General features: G+C 40.3%; 1 protein-coding gene across 2 annotated transcripts; it reads right to left on the reverse strand.

Annotated features, from left to right (window-relative positions):
- Positions 1-1,899: 1,899 nt before the first annotated feature.
- GIPC2 (GIPC PDZ domain containing family member 2) lies at positions 1,900-27,011 on the reverse strand. Of its 2 annotated transcripts, none has more exons than XM_058030114.1 (6): positions 26,772-27,011; positions 19,061-19,246; positions 15,444-15,624; positions 12,086-12,195; positions 11,305-11,386; positions 1,900-3,337 (listed from the first exon to the last, which is right to left on the reverse strand). In XM_058030114.1, the coding sequence occupies exons 1-6, from the start codon at positions 27,009-27,011 to the stop codon at positions 3,183-3,185; spliced, it is 954 nt and encodes a 317-aa protein (XP_057886097.1). In that variant the 3' UTR covers positions 1,900-3,182. The 2 variants fall into 2 exon arrangements, with proteins under 2 accessions (XP_057886097.1, XP_057886098.1); XM_058030115.1 differs by lacking the exon at positions 26,772-27,011 and adding an exon at positions 26,311-26,559.
- Between the last annotated feature and the right edge of the window lie 365 nt (positions 27,012-27,376).

A 27,376-nucleotide genomic window follows, 5' to 3' on the forward strand; every position in this document is an offset into this window, starting at 1 on the left:
CTTAATTTTAACATTAATATTGCACTTTCAAATTCAGAAAAACCAAGGTTTTCAAAGCTTTATATTACATTTATCTCAAAAAAAGAGAAATTAGACAAATTGTGATGAAAATTATATAAAGAAATAAGAGTATATGCATTATTCAAATCTGACTAGCAGACGCGATTTTCCTAATTAGACTGATTATATTAATAGCTCTTTGAATAATAGCTGAATGAATAGGGTTGCATAAAATCAGGTTTAACTGAAGCATAATTTGGCATATTAAAGGTGTCACAAAAGATGTACCTGTAATTTGCAAAATTTGTTCCTTTAAAAGTGTAAAATATTCATCGCTCATCATATTTTTTAAATTATGAGCTCAGAACTTTATGAACACCAGATTTCATTAAATCCCCTTGTTGCATCTAAAGACTACCTAACGACTCTGCAAAAATAGAAGAAAACAGAGCTGTGTTTTCCATTGTCTTGAACATAGCAGCAAGTCTGGAAGCAAAGGCACAAATTGCATCTGTCTGCCAGCTCTCTGCTGGCTCCGCACCAAATTATAAAAGTAAGGAATCAGTCACTTTTAGAACAGCTGAGTTTGGGCTGAGTTACTGTTCTGGGCCATTGCACCTCAGATTTTGAGTGGATTATTCCCCAACATTCACCTCCATGTGCAGCACACACTAACAAGATGTTTATAGTCCCTCTCTAATCAGCACTTAAACAGAGCTCATGTCTTAGAATTAGTTTGTCTAACTAACCTGGGAGACTTTTTTAGTGACATTTAATGACATTTTCACTGTACAAAGCATTAGTGTCATTATTGGTTAGGTTTTAAAGGCTGTATTTTATTAGTAAAACAACGTTAATTTGCTACACAAATCACTACAAAGAGAGAGAAGTATTTATCATGCTTTATAAGGCAGTGTGATTCTCATGTGACAATTTATTCATGCATGGATGGAAAATGCAAATAATCTACCAGATTAGGTACTGGTACCTGTCTTATGTGCTGAAAATAGTGAGTGCTTTGAGAACACTGAAAAAGTAAGATATATTGACATGTTTTATTGCAGTAAATGCTAGTAAAATTGCAATCACTATTTAAATCTTAGGCCTGAAATAAACTCCACAAAAATAGGCCACTGTGACAAGAGGAAGCTCTCTGTAGAATTACAGCTTCAGAGATTATATTTATCTTACTATTTTATCAGTGTAATGAGACAAATTATTCCCTGAGTATACATTGATTGAACAACATTAATTTCTCAAAATAAAATGAATGGCCAACACACAATAGGTTATCTACTACAGGCAACATTTTGTGCATTATCCATAGTACTTTTTCTCTTTTTTTAAAGGAATTCTTTATTTTAATACATTTTATAACCAGTGGCATGTTGGTAACTAACAGTAGAGTACATAAACACGTCCACAAAATTTGACATTTGAGTTTTATGTTTTGAAACCAACAAGGAATTCTTGGAATTTCCTTTTTGCTTTTCACCTAGAAGTTTAAAGAACAAATTATATGGCCCACAAGACTTTAACCCCTCATTACCATGAGTAAATCAGCTAAAGCAGACCTGCACAAGACAGAGAGTGTGCTCAACTGCAACAGAAGATTGTGGGCTCAGACTTGCAATTATGGAAAAAGAAGAAATGCTCAAACTCCTTTTGCAAAATAATACATCCTTGAGGGCTCAAATAAGCAACGAGATGTACAAAATTTTACCCTCTCCTTAGAGTTTCTTCAATTTTATTTTCACGTTTTACAAAAATTTGCTGAAGTGGAGTTTAGAATCCTTCTTCAATAACCTAGTAATGAGAACAAGAACCTGTCCACTCAATGATACTTCAAAGTGTCACAGATTCACACAAAAATAAAAAACAACGCTGACATAGAACATGTAAATTTATTGGCATAATCTTTATTTTAAAGAGATCTCCGCAATTCAGTGAAAGACATTTTTTTCAGGTAATGATTTAGAAAAAAACTTTGTAGTAATTATTACTTTATATTCTTATGCAAATATAAAAATACTAAAAAGATATGACACCTTCCCAGGCCAGAGCCCACATTCTCATTCAATTTCATTTGCAATAATCTCAGATTTAAAAGTAAAAAATTAGTAGTCAAAATAAACATTTATGTACAATATCATTGGAAAACCTAACATCTAAGATTAGTTTAACTTATTTTTCAGGGTCTAGGCATGCACTGTCATCCAAACTACAATTCTTTGTGACTTTACAATAATATCTTTTGGGTTTTAACACCTTCAGTATCTCTCTTGTGTAGCCATGTTGAAAAAACACAGAGACAAGAGAGGAACTCCATGGGATCTCAAGAAATCATTTAGCATATGCAAAGATCAATTAAGCACTTAGTGATACACTGTAGTCTCCAGTGCAGTCTCCAGATATTATTCAAATGCATTAATATTAATCAAAATTAACATTTATTTCTTTCTGTGCAGTTCCTATTGCAATATTATGGCATCTGAATAAAGCAGCAGCTTCCTGGTTTAGGCATTTCTACTCATCTCAGTAATAACCCAGACAGAGCACATTATGACTCAAATGCAAGCAAGCCTTTCTCATCCAAATATCTTAGTTTTCATGTTTCAGAGGAATTTTTTTTTTTCCCTGAATACTGGTTCTAAAGAAAGAGGGTAGCTTCTTCCCAGCTTTGCCTACAGTAAAAACACTGTCCAGGCCAAACTGTAAGAAAACATAAGGCTCTAGGCTAATACATACAAACAGCAGAAAACCAGGGAACTGCAGCATAAAGCTAGGTACTTTCTCAACAGCTTTATAAACCTCTCTAAAGAGATAAAATAATCCAAACTCCTAGTTGCATATGTCTAACACTTTTCAGACTATTGGTATCAAAGTGTATGTACAATAAAAATTACCTCATTTTCATAAATTTCTGAATAAATATATCACCTTGACACTCTCCTCACAGTGACTTCTATACATAAATTAAATGTTTTAAATTGCCAGATGAATTTGTCAGAAGTTCAGGTTTACCTTCATTTCTATTAGAAACCTTCCTTTGCAAAGGAAAATCTCAGGTCAGAATACTTATGCAGAGCACTCTGAATTCACATCAACAAAATTAGTAACATTCTGATGTATTTGCAAATCATTTTGTATTTCCAAACAGGGGTTGACAAACTGCACAGTTCTCATTCCAGTCGTCCTTGCTTGGCATCACCTATTGCTCCCCACACATCAAATACAAACTCATCTGGAAATGCAAAGTCTCCAAGAGTTTCATCCAAGGCCACTGCAAATTCATCTGGGTTTTTCTTGTCTCTTCCAGCTTCCACAATTGTTGCAGCTAAAAAGCAACAAAACAAAAGAATGTAATTATCATGAAAGTGACAGCTAACACACAGAACCAAGATAGGGATGGATGAGATTTGAGATGTCTGTTTTCAACAGCTGGTGAGTCAGCTTAGGGATATGCAAATTTTACCAGGTGAATTTAGGATTCAAGAGGAAATTATGCACTTAAAGTTTTTGCTTATGCCTCTATAAAATGAAAAAGTTATTTCTGAAAATCTCAGCCAGGTGTGTCAAATTGTGCAGAAGGAAGAGAAAGGCTTTGCTGCTGTGCACAAGAAACTGGAGTCACCAAGGAACATCTTGGCATCCAGGAGAATGAAAACAGAAGAGTGATAAAATGGAGTTAAACTGTGATATCTTGTATACCAATATTGTCTAGAATTTTCTCTTATTTACCAGAGAAGTATCAGAATTTATCAAGTGCCAGAGCACACTTTAGAAATGGCTAAACTGGAGCTGCAGCTTAGGATTCACTCCTTCCTTAGTTGCTGTGCTCATCCCTCGCCTTTTGCCACTACAGTTTCTCAGACTCTGGGAGATCACAGAAATCCATCCCAAACACTGGATGCTGCCAACCCATGGATATTAGAGCAAATGCAAACCTCTCTTGATCATGACACCTGCACCTCCATCAAGGGTGAAAAGAGTCAGCACAGAAATTTCTCCTGTTTAAGCTGGGCCCAGAGAACCACTGGCAGCAAGCTACAATGGTTTGAGGGCAGAATGCTCTGTAAGACACACTCAGCACAAACAGCACTGCTGAACACAGTTTATTTTCTGAGCTGTATCTCTGCTGCACAGCCTCTCTTCACAGGAAAATGATGGTATAGTACAATAAATGAAACATCAAAGTCTGCTTCATTTTGTGATTACTTTATACCCTTGCCTTGAACTGCTAGATGTCCTCCATCTTTTGTTAAACACCAAATACCTGCCACTTTCTTCACAAGCATATCAAATTCAAGTGTCAAAGTGAAGGATTTGGTAGCTTCTAGCCTTTTCTTAGAGAAATGTCCAAATGTAAAACACATAATATAGTGCCTGAGAAAGGGAAGGAAGTTTTGGAGCCACAGAAAACATCTTTACTGGGACAGTCTGCTATCTACCACATACGCTGTATTGAATCAACATGGCAAAATCTCTCTGAGAAAAATAAAAACAAACATTCCCTGTTCTGAAGTTTTTCTAAATTTATTTTATTTTGTTGATCTAAAACTCAGCTCAACTTTATTGACAGTTCTGAACTTCTGGCAAACAGCACTTGCTGTTGTGCAAACATGTAACAAGATGTAAGCAAGAGTGAGCCGTACTCCACATTGTAAATGTCAGCAACAGTAACTCTGAGGAAACTTGATGTTTTGGTTTTAACTGTGTTCAGCTGTGAGGCTCCAATCCCAGTGTGTCAAACTACACAAAGCTGTGCAAGGAAAATTTATGTAAATCTTGTCAAATAAATTGCTGTGTACCCCAAACAAGTGTACCCCAGCTTCCCAGGCAACACTAGTGGTTCTCAAGGACCCTCAAGGCCCTGCCAGAAGAAACCCTATCCCCATTGCATTGATTCCCTCTGTGTCCCCTGTGAAGTTCCTCTGACTCTGATTCAGTCAAGTCTGGATGGGAAATGGGCATTAAAGAGGGGACTCTTGTTCCTGGTAAGTAGAACACAAGGATTTGTTCTACAACACCACTCTCTATTTTCTGACAATGGGGCACAAGAAGGTACTTACAGGGAAGCAAGCCTGGAGATAATGAGGAGAAGGGTATAATTGAAACTTCACAGATTTCTGGATATGAAGCTGGATGTAAATTTACTCGTTATAGACACTGGAAGAAGGGTGGAGAGAAAAGAGCTGTGCGAGGTGGAGTAAGAACAAACACATCAAGAGATTGTTACACCAGATATTTAGAAATCAAAAGAGTAAGGATCTAGAAAAGTGTTCAAGCAGGGTGGGAGCAGGAATGTAGCCAGTTTTAAGATAAATTGGCCAAGAGATATGGAAGAACCCTATGACACAGACAGCAGCAATAACACAAGACAACAAGGCATTATATCACAGTCCAGCTGCTCTAGCTGAAGCTTCAGAATTGCACATAACAAACTGTCATTAACAAAGTGGAACTTCAAATGCAACTTTCTTTAGAGATTTACATTCCCAAATAACTAAATAGAATCTAAAAAACTGGTTTATTACAGATTTACAAAACTTGAAAACAAAATCCACTAAAAACTTAGCGGATCAACTTTCAACCCAATCAAGCAAGAATCAGAACATCACCGCGCTAAAGCAGCCTCAAAAAAAACCCCATTTTCACCTGTACTGAGTAAGTGTGACCAGCACTGCGGGGCACATTTAATGCAGTGCATTGACTGAGGCACAGCGGCATTCCCAGCCGCTCCTGCAGCCAGAGCCAGGCCCGGTGGCAGTGCAGTGCTGACCTCCAGCGCTGCCCGCCCGCGCTGCCGGAGCATCCCGGGCACAGCGGCACCGCCGGGCTCTGCCATGGACCGAGCCCCTGCACTGCCCTCCTGCGGGCCAGCTGCCGTGCCAGCCTGTGTGCTCAGCCCCCATTCCCTGCCTGATTCCCCAGCAGCTGCCACAGCTGCGGGACAGTGCTCCCAGGGCGGCAGAACGCGCCTGGTCGCACGGTGACATTGGTGGAATCGATGGCAGGACGCGCCTGGTGGCACGGTGACAGTGGCGGAATTGATGGCAGAACACGCCCGGTGGCACGGTGACATTGGTGGAACCGATGGCAGAACACGCCCGGTCACACGGTGACATTGGCGGAGCTGATGGCAGAACGCGCCTGGTCACACGGTGACATTGGCGGAATCGATGGCAGAACGCGCCCGGTCACATGGTGACATTGGCGGAGCTGATGGCAGAACGCGCCCGGTGGCACGGTGACATTGGTGGAATTGATGGCAGAACGCGCCGGGTCACACGGTGACATTGGCGGAATCGATGGCAGAATGTGCCCGGTGGCACGGTGACATTGGTGGAATCGATGGCAAATGGGCCCGGTGGCACGGTGACATTGGCGGAATCGATGCGCAATTCCCAGGGCAAATCAAAGCCCGCTGACTGCCAAGGCATTCAGCAGATACTTGCCAGTTGAAGGAAACGTTGCTGGTTCTCAGAGGGTGACAGCTTCGTGCCAGATTGTCTCCACTCCCCTCCCTTTTCCCCACTGCTTCTTGTAATCACTTATTGTGCAGATCTTACAGGAATTTTATTCCAATAGAATATTTTTCCACAGTCAAGAGAGCCTCAATTGTTTTCAGATTTTCCTTTTTTCAGTTCACTTCAGGCAATGTTAGTGTCTGATTGATTTTTACATAAAATGTGAAAAGTTCAGCAATCTTAAAAGTGGTGAAAGGAATTAGAAGTCTCATCAACTTTAACTGAGAAGTTAATGTCAAGCTTCCAGAACACGAACAAAGTAATATGTTGGCTTTTCAAATACATTTCCTTTAAATAATCTCAACGATCTTTCACAAAATCCTTATTTTCATTTTTAATGGACACATGGGGCACAAGCCATGGAATCTACCTTCTGCCCGCCATTCTTATTATCTACCTTACACAGTCGTTTTGCTACCTATATCCTGTACTGTAACTTCTGAAAAAGCTTTTTTCAGAAGTCCTGACAGGAGCCTCAATGTTTATTTAGCTGTAATGCCATTAGAAGCTTCGTCTTCATCAAAAGGTAACAAATATTGTTCTGTCCTGTCACTCTAAATCAGAAAATGAAGCATGTTATTGCAGTTTACAGTATTTAACATTACTTGGTTTAAGTTTCATGTTGAACATTGTCAGATCTGGTACTCAATAACTATCAGAAATATTTCTGCTTGTTCCTTTTTCTTAAGTACTAATTCTTCTTGAAGTTTATTTTGTTTAACTGGACTTGCTGCCCTACCTTTTATCAAAAAAACTCCCATTATTCTCTCAGAGTAAATGAACAGCTGTAAACAATATACTCCTGGATGTATGCAATAAAATCCTGTGGGAAAGGAAGTCTGGTGACAGAAGGAGAAGAAAATAACAGATTCAGGGAGAATATCACTTCAGTTAAAGCATTTAGAGATAAAAATATCTACTGAATATTGATGGGCTGGATTTGCGAGCCAAGAGAAAAAGCTTGGGTAACAGAAAAGGTTTAAACCTGTTAAGATATTTTGACTAGATGGTAAGTTTGAAAACTGAATTCAAAAACAGACAATTTTTTTAAACAGACAAGATAGAATATGCAAGGATATTTCAGCCTGGTCTCAGTGATGGAAGATTATGAAACAGATTATCTTGTTTGTGATCACATAGCATGGACAGGACAAACAGGGGGTCAGGCCCAGCCAGCATGGGTTTAGGAAAGGCAGGTCCTGCCTGACCAACCTGATCTCCTTTTATGACCAGATGAGCCACCCACAGGATGAGGGGAAGGCTGTGGATGTGCCCACCTGGACTTCAGCAACGCCTTGGATACTGTTCCCCACACCTTTCTCCCAGAGGAGCTGGCAGCCCATGACTGCACCAGGGGATGTCCAGGTTGGACATTTCTTCACTGAAAGGGTGATTAAGCACTGAATGGGCTGCACAGGGAAGTGGTGGAGTCACCACAGCTGGAAGTACCCAAGAAACGACTGGGTGTGACACTTAGTCTATGTTTAGTTGGCATGGTGGTGTTTGGTCAAAGCCTGGACTCGGTGATATCAGAGCTCTTTTCCAATCCTAATGATGCTGTGACACATCATGCCTGATAATATTATAGAGAGCAACAGAAAGGAAATAATCAGCCAAAAGCAGAAAAACAGAACAAAGGGGAACAAAATACTAGTGGAGGAAGCCAAAAGGTGCTAAAAAAAATCTGTGGACAGGAAGCCCTTTTGCCATGATTTACCATCGGTGGCATTCTGGGGTTAGATCCAGGCTTCCTCCCACCCAGAATTTTTGGGATTAAATACAGTCCATAGCAATTCAAGTCTTACTGATTTAAAAAAATAAATGTCAATATTTTTAACTAGCACTGTTTCCTGAGTAGCTCCTATTAACCAACTGCTCAAATTCCTTTACCAGAAAGCACTCGTAGAATTTAAAATAACCTGAATTATCTCTCAGCTGTGTATTTAAGTTTTAAAGAATGCTGAAGTCAAACCTTGGCTCAATTTCTATTATGCCCATAAAATGGCTGAAGAATATATTTCCAGAGCCAACTGCCCCTTCTCTGGATTACATACAGTTTTCAGTACAAAGGGGTAAGGAAGTAAAAAGGTAAAAATGCATCCAAAAGCAGGTATGTAAATCTCAATAGCATTTAGATCTCTGAAAATAAAAACTAAAAACTGTGCCAGAAAAAAGCACATGCATTTTCTTTAACAATTTCCAAGTATTTTTGTCCAGCCTAGGGATTTGTGTGTAGATTTAGTCAGCCATTCTTGAAACTGTCAAGATACTTAACAAAGCAAAAATTAAGGGCTTTATCTCACCTTTAATCCTGTCTGCAATTTAACATTAGTTTTTCCTTCCTTTCTTTCTAACTTATGTCTTAAAACTGGGGCACTGCTTCAGAATTCAATCACACCATGCAAGTGTCATTTTAATGGAGATGAAAGAGTAACATTAACTGACATCCAAAGATTCTGACAAACAGAAGTGCATGGAAGTGAGCAATGATTGAGATCTTAATCACTTGTCAGCTGCACTTTGTGATGACTTGCATTTTCAACTAATCTGGCCTGAGTAATGAGAGAAATTTCGAGCTAAGTGGTGATTGGCATCCTCTGAATGAATCTTTTCCTCATATTTCACTTTCATGGGTGACTGATCACATCCAGTATGTGAAAAACTGACATGTGTTAATTGAACAGATTTGTGACAGGTGATTAGCTCTCCTTTCCTAAAGAATCCTTGAGCTGTTTAATTGTTTTAAAATGGTAAAGTTGGGGGATTTGAGTCATCAACACTGGCTGTTGTCTCTTAGATTTGAACTTCAAGATATGGCTTCAAAGGTGCAAACTAAAGCTACATGAACCCTACAGTCTTTGATTTCTGACGGCTTCTCTTGGTTTTGGGGAGGAAAAGAAGAGGTGAGGGACAAAACAACCACCCAGCAGGGAAGAAAAGAGCCTCTCTATGAACAAAGACCTCTTCCTTCTTTGAGTATTCTTCTAAGGCTTTTTTTTTTTTAAGTTTCCAAACTACATACAGAAAGATGAAGGGCATTAGATCTTTTGAGGGGAAAAAAATTCAAGGAATTCATGGGAAAACTCTACCAGGTGCTTGGCCATTAACTCAACTATATGTGTTGAAAGCTGAACTTCTCAGTCTAGTGTGCAAGAGCCATCCTGTTTACAGTACTGAGAGCCAAAAATACAGGGAACACCAGTTCCCAAAGGACTGTTCCCATGGACACCAGAAGCAGAGCACCCACAGCTGCTGATTCCTGTAGGGCAAGGAGCCTGGGGGCCTTGGAGGTAACCTGCAAGGACAGGAGCTTCCAGAAGCCCAGGCTGAGCCAGGAATGCAACAGCTGCAGGACAAAAACAGCTCCCAGAGGGACAGCTGGCAGGGCACCCAGAGCTTTGAAGCCTGAGCCAGACTGAGGCACAGAGGCTGCAGGAATGAGATGGGACATGGAATCCTCCCTAACCTAAACATGGCTCAGCAGCACACAGGCCTCCCAGGAGTGCACTGCATGGCAGCAGCATCACATATTGGAGTGGCTGGGAACAGAAATGTTGAGAACTTCTAGATTCCCGGGAATTGGAAAGTTTAGATAGAACCTACAAAACAGAACTCGAGTTTTGGGCAGCTCTGCCCTCTCTTCTATGCCATGAAGCCCAATTCTGCCTTATACTGAAGCACAAATACTGTTTTACCTACATTTTTTCCTGTGAGAAAACTAGTGGTATCTGCCAAACAGACGCTTGCTGGTAGGAGCACCCAACAAAGGCCTTTTGGCTATTGAGAAAACCACCTTTTGTTCTCATTCCATGTGCTAACTGCTGCCCCTCCAGCCCTGGAGCTTCATGCCAGAACCATTTTCTCTTCTGCTTTGCCTTTTCCACTTCTCTCTCATGAAAGGTTTCTTTTCAAGATCTCTTTCTATTTAGCCAATTCTTTCCTTTTTCTTGGCTGGTTCTTTTAAGATATTACCATAAGAATAAATACCTTCCTCTTTGTCTCAGTACCAGCAGTTCCACAAGATCCTAGGAGGATTACACCAGCCACAGCAGGCTAAAATAGCCAGACTGCAGCTTCTTCCCACATAAATAGAAATTCCTATTTAGTTGTTGTCAGAATAACAAAGAAAGGCAACAGCTGCAAGGACAAGTTTGGTGCATCTTTATGGAACTTATGACACTGGGGTTACATAATGTCTTTCATTATAAATCAACGATTCTTATAACTAGTAAATATTCTATAAGTTTTCTCATGTTCATCAGAACACAAGTTTTAGAGATTTTGATAAATTTGTGTAATTATTCTGTCAGTTGCCTTGCTAAATAGCTACTTGTTCACTGATGAAGACCTCAGGATCAAACCTTAGCAATCAACTTTGATGGGTCTATGCCAAAGGGCAAAAAAGCAAATAAACATACTTATCCTGAAGAATTCTTAACCATGGCACACACAAGATCCACTAGAAAATATATGCCAGAAAGAATACAGTGGTGACAGTTATAGCAAACAACTAAAAAATGCATGCAACAGTGTATAGCTAATGTGCAGAAAGAATAGAGGATTGATTGAATAATTACATCATAAGGATGGAAGTGGGAGGGAGATTCTTTTATCAGAAAAACACATTTGTAGAAATAGAGGCAAGTTTTTGAGACTGCAGGCTGGACAAATTTTGCTTCACTTACATCCAGAGACTAAAGTACTCAATAAACATCAGACTACAGAAAATGAGAAATTATTTACTCTTGTAGTAATGTATCTGCTACAAACTCACCTAATTCAATATCTCTTATGCCCATGTATGTTTCAAGAAGCTCATCCACTTTTTTAATTGCTTTTTCTTCAACTTCAGTTGGCTTTGTTGGAATAAAGGGAGAGAAGAACAAAGGTATGATTATATCCATGCAGATTTCAAAATAAAGAGCAATGTGCCAGTGATTATCCTTACTCCCACCTTGGCCCCCTAGACTTACAGAATCTACAGACAAGACACACTATTCCACTCTCTTTCCCTCTTCTCACAAACATGAGCTTTCCTCCTAATACCAAGCCACACAACTCATGCATTCAAACTGAACAGGGGCCTTGTATCTCCTGACAATACAGATCTCCATCAAATCCTTATCAGCTTTAGAAGAGCCCAGAATAAATAATATTTATTCACTAAACTCTAATCCTAGTTTTGCACAAATTCATGTCAGTGTATCTAATCAGCCTCTCCTAACAACAACCCTTACACCAACCCTGTACACTTCAGTGTCAGAAACAGAACAAATTCTTCACAACCATCCCACCTCTTTTTTCCCCCCTTCCCTCTTTTCAGCACCCCTTGGTCTAATCTAAATTCATCCATGCAGTCCATGAACTCGAAATCTGGGTTTTGTGCTTCCAGGTTCCTCAGCCCCATCCTGTCCCTGCTAGTCATCAACTTTAGCTGTTCTCTTCAGTCCCACAAGCTTTGTAACATCCCATTTTTCCTTCCTACTTATCATCCTTGGGGGAGAATAAATCAGAAGCTGGGTGATTAAACTGCTGAGGGGCATTCCCCACCATACCATCTCCTCCACAGTAGCAGGGCCTTTGGCTCTCAGGCGAAGTGTTTCTCTCCCTTTGGAGATTTTAGCCTCTGACAGAGTTTTGCCTTTGGACCTTGGCTCCAGCTTTTCTAAAGATAAAACAAATCCAACAAAAATAAAATATCAACCAAAACTACATATACAGTACAACAGACTATGAGGTATCTGTTTTGGTTATTACAGTATCTTCACATTTAGCCTGATAGAGATCTAGACTATGTAACAATCTAGTTATAAATTAACTATTCTAAGTATAGCTTTGCTAACAATTTCTTGTCTTCAAATTGTAAATCTGCTCAACTGCACTGAGGCTAGAACAATTGACCAATATATCTAAGCAGGCCTGTAGCATTCATTTCATGTATGTACCTTGTATAATTTGATTTCCCTATTGTGCAGAGAAGCATTTATACCTTTAAATTAGATAGCAGCTGAAGTCACTGGCCAACTGCTGATTTATTCGGGTCTTTACAGACAGAACACAAAGCAGGTTCAGCACTACAACATTTCTGTCTTTCACTGATGCAATGGTGCCAGCACTGCTGCTAAGCAGGTGATGATGAGCCACCCTGAGCTGAGTTACCAATCTGCTTATCAGCACTCACAGAGCTGCAGCGGCCATAAGCAGATCTGCAGGAGGTTTGCCACTGGTTTCACCAAATTAATTTCACAGCTGATAAATCTCTACAAGAGTATCTGGTTTACACAAAGTTTCCTTTACCTGAATTCAGCCTTTCTTGTTTCATTCTGGGTAAGGGCACTCCAGTTAGTGGATAGAGCACGGAATCATTTAAGATTTGGGTTTCTTATTTCAGGATGCAATTTTACATTCAAGAGTGGCAAGGCTTTAATTTACTTACTGACATGGGAATTACATAGTGAATCTGGAAAGTGCTAGAAGAGAGGAGACAATTCTGCAGAACTGCTTTTATTTGTCCTGTTTTCTCTAACAGATTATTCCTCCTCTTAATAGCAGGCCTTTCTAATAAGCTCTTCTTTAACATGTTATATTAATTTTGCTCAGATAGACTTCAGCTCATCATTATTGCATAAGTGGTCACAAATCTAGATTATTATGCTGAACAGTATGTTTGAAAAGTAAAGTTTATTAGCTTTCATGATACAACTAGGTATGTCAAAGTCTCATATATATCCTTAGGATAAACACTTTTTCTTTATCCTTTTATTGCTTCAAGGACAGTTTAAAACATCCTTAAGATTGTCATCATTTCTGCTAGACTTGTTTCAAAAAGTCATTCTTGATAAAAAACTCCCATATTTTTCAAATTCTGTCACCATTATCACCTTAGAACTCATGATTTGAGATAACCTTCATTTGCAGTACTTTAGACCAAAACACACAGGCTATCACTAAACTATTTCTCATGTTCACATAATTAAAATGCAGAGTTTGTGTTATGCTGCCTTTACTTCGTTTCTATTCATTTTTCACAATTCACAGACACTTGTGACTGGTACAAATCTTTTATTCTGTGCTACAAGCCTTGCCTAGGGGAGCTGAGACAGCCTGTGTGTACATGGTACGAGGATGTCCAACCAGTAAATTATGCTTATCTCACATTTCACTGAGAGGAAGAAAAACAAAAATAATAATTTCACACAGAGGTTTGTCTCTTTATTTCTGTACCCTCACCAAATTCTGTTGAAATTAACAGGAATTCAGCACCTATTTGTTGAACAGGATCTGGATCTTTGTCATCTCCTCTGGGGCTATTCTTAGTGCTTAAGCTGCAGTTTAAGCACTATCTTTGTGCCTGAAGCCTAACTGTACCTAAGGCTAAAGGCAGGACTTTTAACATACTGAGCACTGCAACTTGCAAGTGAATTTCTGTAGGGTAAAAAATAATGTGCATATTCAAAAAATCTCTCCACAAAGCTCTGGTTGCCTTTAAATCAATGGCAGAAAAAGGGTATTGCCATGAAATTAGTGCATTTTCTCCTCTACATCAACAGGCAGACTAAAAGGTATCTTAGTCACCTGACTAAAGTAAAAACTAATAAATTATGACTGAAGTCATCAATCAAATGCTGATTTACCCTGCTCTTTACAAACAGACTGTGTAACACTTCTAGCATTGAACACAAATTACAGGTCCATATTAAAAAGAGGCATTGCTGCATTACTGATTGTGATGGACAACACATGCAATTCTTTAGCATAATGTATACCATACACATTTACTTAACAGCAGTACCAACTTACATGTAAACACATTAGAGATCAACTCATAACTCCCTTTCTTCACAGAAGCACCAAAAGCAAAAAAAAAAAAAATCTTTGCATTTCTCTCATTTTCAATTTCTGCTACTATTCTGACACCAAGTGTCAAGACTGGTGTATGACAGTAGCTGTAAACTACTAACACATAAAAAAATTTGAAAAACAAACATTAAAAATTTTTGCTGCTGTAGTGAAGACAGTGATATTGAATTGACTGTTACTGCAGGTGTGCAGAAGGTCTCATACAGATTTGTGATTTAGCATTATTTTGAAGTTCTTATTACAGGAAAATGCTATATGGTTTGGGGAGAGAATCCAAACAATTGAGATAATAAAATTTGTAACTCGGTCTCTATTCTGACTGTCTCAGCAAAACTTCCCTTTTTTGTTTGTTTGTTTTCTACATTGATAAGAGTTTATATATACAAGAATTAACAGTAGGTATGCATTCCTCCTATTTAAGCAGCACTTATCATTGCACGCAGGTGGCAAGCAAAGACAGAGCTTTGCAATTCTGCTTTCTTCCAATTCTGAGTTACCTGCTGCATGACTGGAGATCCACAAAAAGCTGGGGAGGGGGAGAGGGAGAACAAGCAGGCAGCAAAGGAGGTGCTCTGGGGAACCCCAGACAGTGCTTGCTGCAGACTCCTTCTGCATCAGAGAGCACAGACCCCAGTAAAGGGTACAGAAATAGAAAAGTCTGACACACAGAACAACAGGGATTATGTACCAATAGAGGAAAAAAGGAGTTTTGAGGATCCAGACATAAAGGAAGTGATCCATGCTTTAAAACTGTACCTATGAAACAATCCATGTTCTCATTTTGCAACATCATGTAGTGGCAGAAGAGACTGAGTAAGGCTCGGGTGAGGTAACCCACACCAGGATGACTGCTGGACAAAACAAGATGGAAGACAATCCATTCATAAATCTTCCACTTCAAAGAAAAAAAACTAAATGTACTTTCTTGTAGTAGTTATGCTACCACAGGTGGACACCTGGCTGCTCTCTGAAAACAAACCACAAAGTAATGCAAGGATGGGATTTTATTATCAAGGTGTTTTACTGAACAAGGTGGACAGTCAGGTCACTCACCAAATGCTTTCAAAGGCTCTACCAACTCCAGCTTAAACTTCTGACCTTTCTCCAGATCTTTTAGCATTTTGGCAACTTCATAATGCCGACACTCTGACACATTTTTCCCATTTATGGTCTCTATGTGATCACCCACACAGACAGTTTTGGTTTGGTCCATAATGCTGCCTTCTTTGATTCGCTATTTAAAAAAAAAAAAAAAAAACACCATCAGAATTAGAAACATTTTTTTAAAAGGTGACACCACCAAGTTTCAAGAATGTTAGTTAGCAATATCAGTATTACTGAGCTTATTATTCCAGCAGTGTGTTTTGTCTGTGAGATTATCATACAACATATTTTGAAAAGCATTATTTTTCAAAGTGTTTTAATAAGCATTGAATATACAATCAGACAGGGAAAAAAGAATGCAACCACACTTTAGAAATAAGGAATTCTGAATAACCTAATATTTTTGTGCTTTAAAACTGTTTACAGACATCTCAGCAATGTGAATGGTTATTCAAGTTTTTGGGGGTTTTCTATTTAATAGCTTGACAAGCATAGGAACCAAATTTTTCTCTTCTCAAGTTTAGTCCAGGGACTTAGTAAAAAAATTACATACTGTAAAGGGCTGATCTTAATAAGACCCATCCTAAGTGCTGAAACTACTGTTCTCCTCATTAAGCTATACTGTAAGCTGTATATTAAAGGATATCCTCTGAAATAATAAAGAATAAGAAAATCTTTTAACTGCTATCTCATGGAAAACACAAATAGTCTAAAAGTCATAACACAAGTTACAGCTTTAATGAAGTGTAATTTAAAAAGTATGGGGAAAAACCTTTAAAATATCTCTATGATTTATGACAGTTTAAATTTCGGTGAATCTGTCTATTGTTGTTACATACTGCCATATTGGTGCATTGTGTGCATACATCACTTAAGCCATTATTATATAGCTATGGGAGAGACAAGCCATGTCATAATAAAATACCTTTTATTTTGCAGGTACAAATTTCATTCTAACGTGTTCCTGAAGAACAATCTTTCCAACCGAGAGAGACTGGCGTGGCTCAGCTAACTGTGTGTGAGATAACAGTGAGACAAGGCAGATAAGCAGCTGCCACCTCCCACTGCAGCAGCCAGCCCGGCTGTGCAATGCTCAGGAGCTGCTCCTGTCCCTGCGTGGGGCTGAGCCCACACATGAGCCTCCATCTGAGAGTCAGTGGGAGTGCGAGTGCTCACTGCCACACACTGCACTGCCAGCATTTGAAGCTTCAGGCTCAGTTTAACTCTTTCTAGCCCCAAACAGATGCCTGGTGGTGACTGTGGATGTGGTACTGTACACACCAAAAACCAAATGTGCCAAATGCGGTCCTGTTACCGGGACTCAAAACCTGTCCCACACAGCTTCAATCAATGTTTAGTCTACATGTCAAATATTCATTTAGCTTTTCTTCTTAGCACTTGGATCCACACACTAAAACTGTTGAAATAATATTCACTGGCTGTTATTTGTGTCACTTTTTATCACCACTCCAAGTTAACTGGCTGAGACAGTCGAGCTACACTGTTACAGTAATTAAGATGCAATTGCCTGTATTTCAAGTGCTCTACAGTCCATTGAGAAGCTATGAGGATCTATATTTCCTATGCAATGCCTACTCCATTTGATAATGTCTCCTTGTACACCACTCAGTCATACTTCAAGTTCTACTGCTGTTCTTTGAATGCTAATTTGACTCCATAATACCTTTTCCCACCTGCCTGTGTACCCCAAAAACAAATTGTGAAAGCAGAACGACACCAGGTTTTGTTCTTAGTAGGGCAAAACAAGATTAAATTTCATAGGAAAAAGCCCTGCAGTTCAGTGTCAGGTTTAAAATTGGTTGGGTTACCACATCAAACCTAGAAACTTCTGTGTTATTCAAAATGCAGTAAAATAACTACAACCCGTAGCAACCTTCAACAACCTGCCAATCAGTAAATTCAGTATTAATTTTTAATTAAGAACGGGACACAGCCACAATTTTTAAAGGAAAATATATGTATATAAGCAAAAAAAAAAAAAAAATCAATAACACTTTAGAGACAGTCTCTGCTTAGTCATTTACCTAGAAAATATAGTAATAAAAAAGATGCAGACTTTACTTTTGTATATATGTGTCTATATATAAATCAGCATTTTCTATGCTGATTTAAAAGATCCATTAGCTAAATCTGCAACAACAACAAAGTATGCTCCTAGAAACTCCTTTAAACTTCACCTTCATTCCCATGAAGACCGCATCATTTTCATTACAATGCTTATTATTAGACCAGTACAAGAAAAAATAATATATATTTGCTCAGAGGACTTATACACAATTTACTGGAAGTTACAGCCTGTCTAACTAATGTTGTGAGGGTTTTCCAGTGTGCTCCAATTGTGCAGCAGCCTATGTGAGGGCTGTTACCAAGCAAGCACAAAGGGAGTGTCACTGCACAGGGCTGCACTCGTGAACGCTGCTCACTGAAGCATTGCTTCAATGCCTTCTTTTAAAATGCCACATAAGCAGCAGCATGGCTGAATGTTATGGGCTGTATAGATGCCACCACTAGAAATTCACAGTTCTTTATAAACATAAAAGTTAGGCTATGATTTTGCCAAAATGCTTAGTGAAACCTTTATTGCATCTTGACTTTCACAAACATGACCTCAGTCACATTTTTCCACAACAAAGACAAGCAAACCGATTCCTAAACCCTGTCTTGTTTTATAGCCATGGTAGCTAAGGAATGAACAGAAAATACAATTTCTCCATACAAAACCTCTGTTTACAGTGAGAACAACGATTGGGGCAGCAGTAATCAAAGATAATTGCTAATGCCTCACTAATAATGGGTAACTGGAATATATAAGAGCAAAGAATCTCAAAAAGGCAGAAAATGTGATTAAGGCTCCTAATACCTAGTCTAGCAAGAAGGGCAGCATCATTTCATGAGCCTCTACTTGTCTCAAAACATACTGCCTCTAGGTCATACAGAAGAGGAGAAGGAAAGCAATTATGATTAATATACTGAGTATGTTACTGCCCATATTTGCTACTCAAGCTCATTGTGGTAAATTGTGGTAATTCACATCCTTGTAAATTCACCCTATCCAAGGCAACAACACAGGAAAGCTAAAAAACCACTGTACTTGCCCCTACTCTTGTACAGCACAAAGGCTTCTGCCCTAGGAACAGCCAAAGACTGAAAGAACATGATCTCATTATCACATGAGTGACAGAAGTTCTATAAGCATGTAATAAATGACATCAGAAAATCAGTTTAAAACAGGAGGGGGCAGATGCAAGCAGTATCTAACACCTACCATCTCAGGGTAGCTCAGGAGACACAATGGTCTCATTGTAAAGCTGATACACATTACAGAAGCAATGAACAAATGAACTGATTTTGAATGACATGCAGTACAGATTAGCTGAACTAATTTTGAATTATGTACCTAAAGAAAAGCAACTTTATTCTTTACTTACCATATATATGATAATAAAAGATCTTATAGTTCTAAAGGATCATTAAACCAATAATTAACCAATTATAGTAACAGAAGCTTCTATAGAACAAAGTATTTAATTGGTAATTAAGTTTACCTTTATAAAGGCACAGCCAGTTCCATTGTCTGTAATGGTAAGTCCCAGCATATCATCAGTTTTAAGAACTTCCACTTCTTTTCGCTGTCCTTTCACATGGGCAAATATGAAATCTTCAAGGCCAATTTGTGCACCTAAGAGCTTGTCCATATCAACTTTATGAGTGTTCAAAGTGCAAAACATGATCTGGGCAGAGGGAAAGCAAACACATTAACAGTGCATTAGGCTTGGTGAGTTTGACAGGAAGCCAAAATGAGAGCACAGTTCAGGCCCTGTGACAGGTCCATAGCTTAAGTGATCCCCCTTCTTCTCCAGCTGTGCCAGGAGAAGGAACAGTCTGCATGCACACAGAAAGCATCAGTAGCTCAAAGTGCAGGTGAGAGCTGGCAGGGAACACAGGAAAGAGCCCTCCCTGAGCCTCTCAAGGCCTGTCTGAGCACACCAGCCCTGAGAGAGGCATCTTGAGCTGCTACAGCTTGCACCAGGTCAGAGTAAGCAAACTGAAGAGCCATCACCATCTTTTGCCTCATCATTCACCCACCTCAAATTCCACCTTATCCAAAGATCACTAGGGACTAGTTTAAAACTTATTAGTTGAAAGGAGTTTAATGGGAAGGAAAAAAAAGAGAGCTTATCAAAACAAAAGAGTCATAAGAGAGCATGAAATGGTTTGTATTGCCCATGTGTTCCCTCATGAGCTCAGAGCACATTGTCTCCAGTGGGCTTCATTAGTTCCTGCTCTTCCCCAGCATGAGCTGGGGTCATCCCTGTTCCAGTATAAGCAAGGCTTAATAAAAAAGTCAAATTGCTTCCTTATAAACCAGCTTTTCTGAGGGATTTCCCTTCAGCACTGGATATCAGGCAGTCCTTTTTCTGCCTACACTGATGCCAGCTCCTCAGCAGGGAGGTTTCCTGTCCTGGCCATAGGCAGGGTGAGAGCAATCCATCTGCGCTGCCTGGGACCAGAGATGCTCCTGCCCACCAGGAGCTGCGTGAAGGAATGTGCCAAGCCCAGCACAGCCATCACAGCTGCAGTAATGACAGTGCCCAAGCCTTTCCAAGCTGCAGCAGGAGAGGAGTGAGGGCCAAGGGAAGCCCAGCTCCTCCTGGGCAGCACGGAGAGCACAGGGCAGCAGCCAAACCAGAGACTCTGTGCTCCAAGAGAAACTTGGGGAGTCCCTAAAATCTACTTGACTGAGGCAAAGACATGGGGTTTCCACACCACAACACTACACATGCCCTTTTCTTTCCTCCTGGCATCACTGGATGAAAGCAGAAAAACTGAAATGAAAGTAACCAACCTGTTTACATTGATTCCAGGTCAAAAGAAGAGTGGATACTTTTACTAATGTATTTCACAAAGAGCATTTAAGCTTCTGGAGCTTTCTAGGACTTAGATTCTGTAACTATGGGGATTTTAATCTTAAAAGACTGAAAGTTAGTAGAGAGATTGTGTTTCTTGATAGAGGTCTTGTTTAGTTGCTGTTTTTGAAAACAAAACAAATAAAAACCCCCCAGCAAACAGCCCCACTTCAATGGCTACTTGCTTATCTCATCTAATCCATCAAACATCCACTGCAATCTAACACCTTATTTAACAATGAAAGTCGGAACAGCACACCCTTAAGAGACAGTAGTTTTATTTGCTCGGGTAATGCAAAGGTTTTTAGTTAAACAATACTCCAGATATAACAACACCTAGAGAAATTAATCTGGTTTTAAGTAGAAATTTGAATATAATAATAATGATAATAATAATCTCTAATTACAAGCTCTATTTTAAAATAAAAAAATTAAAAACAGATTATATCAAGTTCACATACACATTTTCAGCTCTCTCAAGCTACATAACTGCCAGTTTAAAAGGGTAACTCAGTTCTCTGTTCATTGTTCCTGTGATGAATAACAAGCACTGTCTTTACATTTTAGACATTAGCATCCTTCATCTGACCTTGTCAAACAGACAATCTAGTAAATACTGTCACACCTTTGAATAGATAAAATTGGCAACAGAGCAGAAATGTGATATTTAGAAACTTGATCCAGAGTTTCTCTTTATAGATCTTCATCTGGATGGCATTCCTACTACAGCCTATAAGTCTGCAGAATTTTTTGTGAGTCAGTTCTGTGTTAGCCACAAGGCTGAGAGAGCATCAGCTAGTCAAAAATAAAACTTAAATCATTCTTCATCCTCTTTAGTGAACAACTGCTTTTTCTCAGAAGAGATATATGCAAAGAGTAATGTACTAAAGATGTATCTACCCAGAAGGATATACCAGTACACCATCAACCAGTTATAGCATAGCTTTATTTGTACACAGCTGAGACCTATTCATTCAGAAATGGTATTTTTCATAGATTTTACATAGGTTAAATATTGGGACCTAATGCCAGATTATATACTTGAATACTTAAACAACAGGTTTCCACTCCCTCAAACTTTTGCATATTTTTAATAGTAATTTTCGTATTCAAAAATGAAACAAGAAAAAAATTCAATGTGCAGTTCTCATGGTTAAGTCTTTTCTGTCCTTACCCTAAACCTTCATAGGCATTTGGTCCCTAACTCAGTATACCAGTGCTGTGAATATTTCATGCCAACTTTAGCAAGATATTATAAATCAGAACTGTTACATCAGTCACAAAGTATCTAGGATACCTCCTTCACCAAGAGTTACCATCTTCTGCAGCACTCAGAAGAAGGAAATTCCATGTTGCTGGACACTAGGGGCTTATGCACAACTTTATAAAATAGATTTGTCCAATAAGATTACTAACAGATCATTCCCTGTACCCATATTTTCAATTGGAAGAGACCACATTAGCCAACAAAACCAGGGCTATATAAAGAAATATAAACATGTGTTATGTAAAGAAATGGTATTAGCTAAGAAAAAGAGGGTTACATGATGTGTTATATAAACTATATATGCAGTACCATATTGTATGTTCTATACATTAACTGTACTCTCATCTTCCATATTGAGCTGACACTTTGAGAGGAACTCAAAAATGAGTTGGTTGATAGATTACATACTCAGAAGCTATTGAAAATGTATTAAAAATCTCAGATAACTTTACAGAGAACCATAATCACTTTCTGTTTAAGAGGCAGGGAACTGGGAATTTTAATTCTGAGCAAGATATAACACCCACTGACAGATTTCCCTATATATGTAGATGTCATATCAAGAAATCACCAACGCAATTTTCTAGGTATTACTCACTTTACCTTCCCCAAGGAAAATGTGAGCTATGACCAGCTTCAGCAACAGGAAGAGAGTAACCAGCTCCTCCAAGTTCTAGTGAGCTTTTGGTACTGTCAGATATTCAGCCTGGTCAATACATTCAAAGGCTTATAAAACAAGCATTCAGTGTTTTGCTGTTTGTTTTGGGATTTGGTTGGGGTTTTTTTCCTTTCGGTTTTTGGTCTTTTTATACACAAGTATTACAATGTAATACAGTGTACACAAGTAATTACAGTGTAAATTTTTCCATCCAATTATTTCCATAGTAATATTTCAAATACTTTCAGTGAAAGTATTGGAAAAGACACAGCGAGCATCACATGCAATATGGGTGTGACATTTAAGCACTGCTTAGGGAAACAGCAAGCAAACAATTCTTGCCATAGGGATGGGAGGAGGTGTTTTGTAGGGAGTGTTAAGTTTGCTCATTTAAAGTATTCCATCTGTAGGCGTGATTGTGAGCAATTTCTTTCAACAGATAAGCTTAACAATAAAACTTTCAACATTTTGGTGATGAGGATTTCACAAGCTAACCCTTTTCTCTAAAACACACTTCAGATTTTTTTATTATTAAAAGGGCCGTTTTGTTCAGAAAGACAAGTTTCAGCAGTGGCTTGTTTGTTAGCAGCCTTTCATAAAACTTTAAACTGAACAGGTTTAAATCAAATACTTTTATGAAAGTTTAATGTGGCACAGCCTCACTGTACACTTGACTGTTTCAGCATGAGGAGGCAAGGCCTGTGCAACTACAGCCCACACAAAGCTCAGCAGCTGAACTCCTGCTACTGGAAGAGAAAGAGGGAGCTGCATTTCTGCTGCCAGAAAGGTCTGAATTACCCCTGCAATACAAAATTCCTCCCATTGTGAAAGAAACCCCAACCTCCAAGGGCTCTGGACAGGCACAGCCATCGAGCATTAAGTTTAGTTCACCAGCCCCACCACATTTCGCCTTTCAAAGCAAACAAAATAATCAAAAGGCAAATTGCAAGTAGGCAAACCAGAAGTCCTCACAGTTTCTATGGGTTACCATTCCCTTCTCGTCTGATCAAGAAATAGCCCAGCTACAGCTGGACTTTAATATCCACGTTCTCAGTGCCTGATTAGCTACTCTGAATACTTTAAAGCCCTACCATGTGCTCTCACAGGAGCACACCACCACCAAATGCCTTAACAGACCCACATTGTCCTTCAGTCAGTGCTCATTTATTTATCATACAGGCTGCACTCAGCACTTTCACCCTCATGGGGAACATTCCCTGCTACATTCCCAATAGTCAGAGCGGAGTAGTAATCCTAAAAGGCCAAAGCTACACATAAATACTTTTTCCAACTATTTTTCCTACTTCAACCTCCATAGAAAAAATAAGGGAAGATATTTCTATTATTTATGCAAACAGAAACATACACGTAATTGTGTGTGGGTTGTGTTTTTAGTTAAGAGTTGCATCTATCTAACTTTTTTTTTAGCTCTGTACTTTCTTGTTGAAAGCTTGTTGAAGTAATCAAGTTAAATGTGATGTACCTCAAACAACACATAATAATGATGCTGGAAATTATAAAACTTACTTTTTTTTAACGTAACTTTAGCAAGGGGTTTGTTCTCCTTTGCCCAGGGAAAAGGGAATTGAAGTTTCTCTTTACAAGACTCTTCACCGGGGTTTAAAATTTAAAATTTTAACATTCACAGATTGGGAGTAGCCAGAAGGCACACAGGAGATAAGAGAACATTATCGACCATTACCTCCCATCATCACCTCCTGGTGAGGGCTGAGATACCTGGTCTGGGAAAAGACTGATAAGAGAACTGAAGAATGAGGACCAACTTAGCAAAGGGATCAATCGAATCAATTGAAGGCAATAGGAGATCGAATAGTAAGCATTGCCTAATTTAAGACCAGTAAACAAGAATTTCTTTGCGTTTGTCTGTATCTTTTTTCCTGCAGTTTTGGTGTCAATGACACGGCAATGTATTGCCAGAAGCGATATTCACTCCTCCTCCCTGGGGAAAGAACAATCACCTTGGACAGAGAAAGTGCTGGATGTTGTAAAAGTCAGAGAGGTGGGCAGAAAGGGAGACCTCTGCCTACCCCTCAGCTCAAAAGGGGTAAGAGATCTATAAAATACCTACAAGAAAGGATGAGTGCAGGAAAAGCCTCAGAAAGCAGCTGTTATGTCTCACTCCTTCATAGACACCCAGCAAACATACGTCCCCTTTGAAGCTGTACCCATCCTGTCCCCATCCTCCCCTACTCATGATCCAGGTCTGCACAGAAGTTTCTGTCAGTGTCTGTCCAACAAATACTGTGTTTTATACAAACTTCTGTCACTGTTGGCAGTAAATCCCAGAACCTGGAATGGATTCTCCAGCAGAAACTGAACTCAGCTGGTCCCGGGAGGTGTGATCCAAAGAGGAAAAGAAGCGCTGTAAGCATGTGGAGTCAAAAGGAGAAGCGACAGATTACAAGTACAGCTCATTCAGAATGGTATTAAAACACTTAGGCAGGAATTCATCCAAGAATCCATTCTGCTGCCTGCCCTGCGGTAACCTCACATCCCATATTAAATGTATTCACTTCTGCAAAAGGCATCTGAATGCTGTCTGCGCAGAGCTGAGCTCTTCCCCTCCGCTCCCCCCCAGCATTTTCCAGCCCAGGCGCTGCGGGGCGGAGATCCCTGCGATAGGAGCTGTTTCCAAAGGCTGTCACGTGTGGGTATCACACTGCCCGCAGCCTTCGGCAGAGCTGGGTCACTGAAACTTTCCTAGACAGGTAACGCTTACAAATGGCATTTGAGTATCCTGCAGTTCGCTGAGAGGTAGCTCCTGGCATTATTCTTTACACCACACTATCTGTCCAAAAGCAGTTTTAATGAACAGATAATACAATTTAAAATAAATTCTAATAAATTCACATTTCTTGGCTGTTCACGGATCTATCCTGTTTCTGTGCATGACTCTCTGATCTGAATTCTTCACTCTGCCACCTTTACATCAGGAAATATTTTTCTTCACTATTTTCACATCATACAACTTTCTTAAAGCCAACTGAATTTCTGGAGTAGAAGATTTTATGTTCAGTGCCTCCAGCAATAATTCTCTATCCATTTTTAGCAATAAGCCACATTAAAAAAAAAATTAAAGGAATGGAGCACTAGGGAGAAAAAGGAAATAAGAAAATTCTCCAGTCTGGCACATGGCTGGCAATATATGCCATGATATGTGGTGCTTCCTCTAAGACCTCTGAGAGTGTCAGATTATACATCTAGCAGGAGAAACAGGAGCACACCATTCATACAAAATTAAATTTCTCTGTGAAAGCTGTTCTTTCTCAAGTCAGTGGAGCCAAAAGTTCAACAGTGAAAGGAAGACAACTAAAATAGAAGACAATCTGGTGATTAAGATAACTTGAGAATACAAGGTATAACTGAGATGGAACAGAACAAAAGGCAAACAGCAGCACAGGATGAAAAGAAAACAAAGGAGCAGAAGGTCAGAAAGCAGCTGGGGAGGTCTGGGACACTGATGCATTGCCTCTTAATTACTTAATGCAACACTGACTGATTAAACTGTATTCACTGCTACCGCCACTTCCCCTTTACAATTTACCATTTGAAATGCTACGTCAGGCCACAGCAAACTCAGAACAAAGCTTGTAGTATTAGTAGTCTTTACAACTTTTTCAAAAGTCATCTACAAAGAAGAAAACAAGTAAAGCTGTACAGCCACACGTAGGCATAATGAAATGTTAGCCTTCTGTTTCAACTTGCCACTCGGAGGTTAAGGTTCAAAGAACCACATAGGAAGAACTTGATATGGCCACTACCTTTTAACTAAGAGAAAACAATGCATTTACAAACACAAATGAATCATTATCCAAACAAATGTTTAGAACATGGCTTAGAAAAAAAAAAAAAGATCAAAAAGGCAGCAGAGCTTAAAAAGGAATCCTGTTACAGACTTAAATTTAACTCCATTGGAACAGTGAACACTTTAAAAATAATTACCTGACAAAGCAGAAAACTTTCCAAACATCACTTTCGGCCGAAATTTTAAAAGGCAGTACGATTCAGGGCATTATACCACATGCCTTACCCTTCCAATGCATTCATTCTAGGTATTTAGCCCCATAAATCCGCTGTCCCTTTTTTAACTAGAATGAAGTAGGGCCTAAGAGCTGTCTCAAACAGCAGCTGCCAACAGGTTAACCGAGACCCTGGAGTTTGGGTCAAGAGGACCATTGTTTCTACCATGCAAGAGTTGAATGCAGCCACATTTATGCCTTTTCCCGCACGGTAACGCTCATTTGGAATAGCCAAAGGGGTTTTTCCTCCCCAGCAGTGTAAAGCAGTGCCGTCCCCACGGGCCCGCGCAGAGGCCGGGAAGGGGGCAGGGCGCCGAACAGCCCCAGCGCCCGCTGGCGCCCCCGGAGGCCCGGCGGTGGCGGCCGCGGCGGTGCCGGCCCTACCTGGGCGGGGTGGATGCCGAAGGCCGCCGCGATGCGGGCGTACAGCTCGCGGGCGCTGCCGAAGCCCTCCACGCGGCCCGTGGGGCTGCCGTGCGCCAGCTGCGTGTGGAACTGCAGCCGCGCCGCGCTGGCCGACGGCGCCGGGGCCGCCGCGGGCGCCGGGGCCGCCGCCTCGCTCTCCACCAGCTTGAAGGTCTCCTTGGACTTGTCCTTCTTCTTGTGCCTCAGCCCCAGCGGCATCTTCCGCGCCGGCCCCGGGCTCCTGCGGCCGCCGCCGCCCGCGCTGGACTCTGCCCCCGGCGCGGCGCCGCCCCGGCCCCGCGGCCATCGCGGCCGCCAGGTGCGGCCCGGCCCCGCCCCGCCCCGCCCCGCCCGGCCCGGCCCGGCCCGGCCCGGCCGCCCAAGGCACGGAGCGCTGCGGGCCGGGAGAGCCCGAACCGCCCCTGCCCCCTCCGGGCAGCCCGGGGCCAGCGGCGCTGCCCTCAGACCGCTCCTGCCGCCACCACACAGGGGTCCTGTACCCACCTTCCACTCGCTCGTTCATTTCTGCTAAGAGCAAAGTACTGAGTACCGACTAGTATAGATTTACATCCAGCACATAAAAG

Source organism: Melospiza georgiana, chromosome 9 (genome assembly GCF_028018845.1).
Source record: "Melospiza georgiana isolate bMelGeo1 chromosome 9, bMelGeo1.pri, whole genome shotgun sequence".
In the NCBI taxonomy this organism is placed as follows: domain Eukaryota; kingdom Metazoa; phylum Chordata; class Aves; order Passeriformes; family Passerellidae; genus Melospiza; species Melospiza georgiana.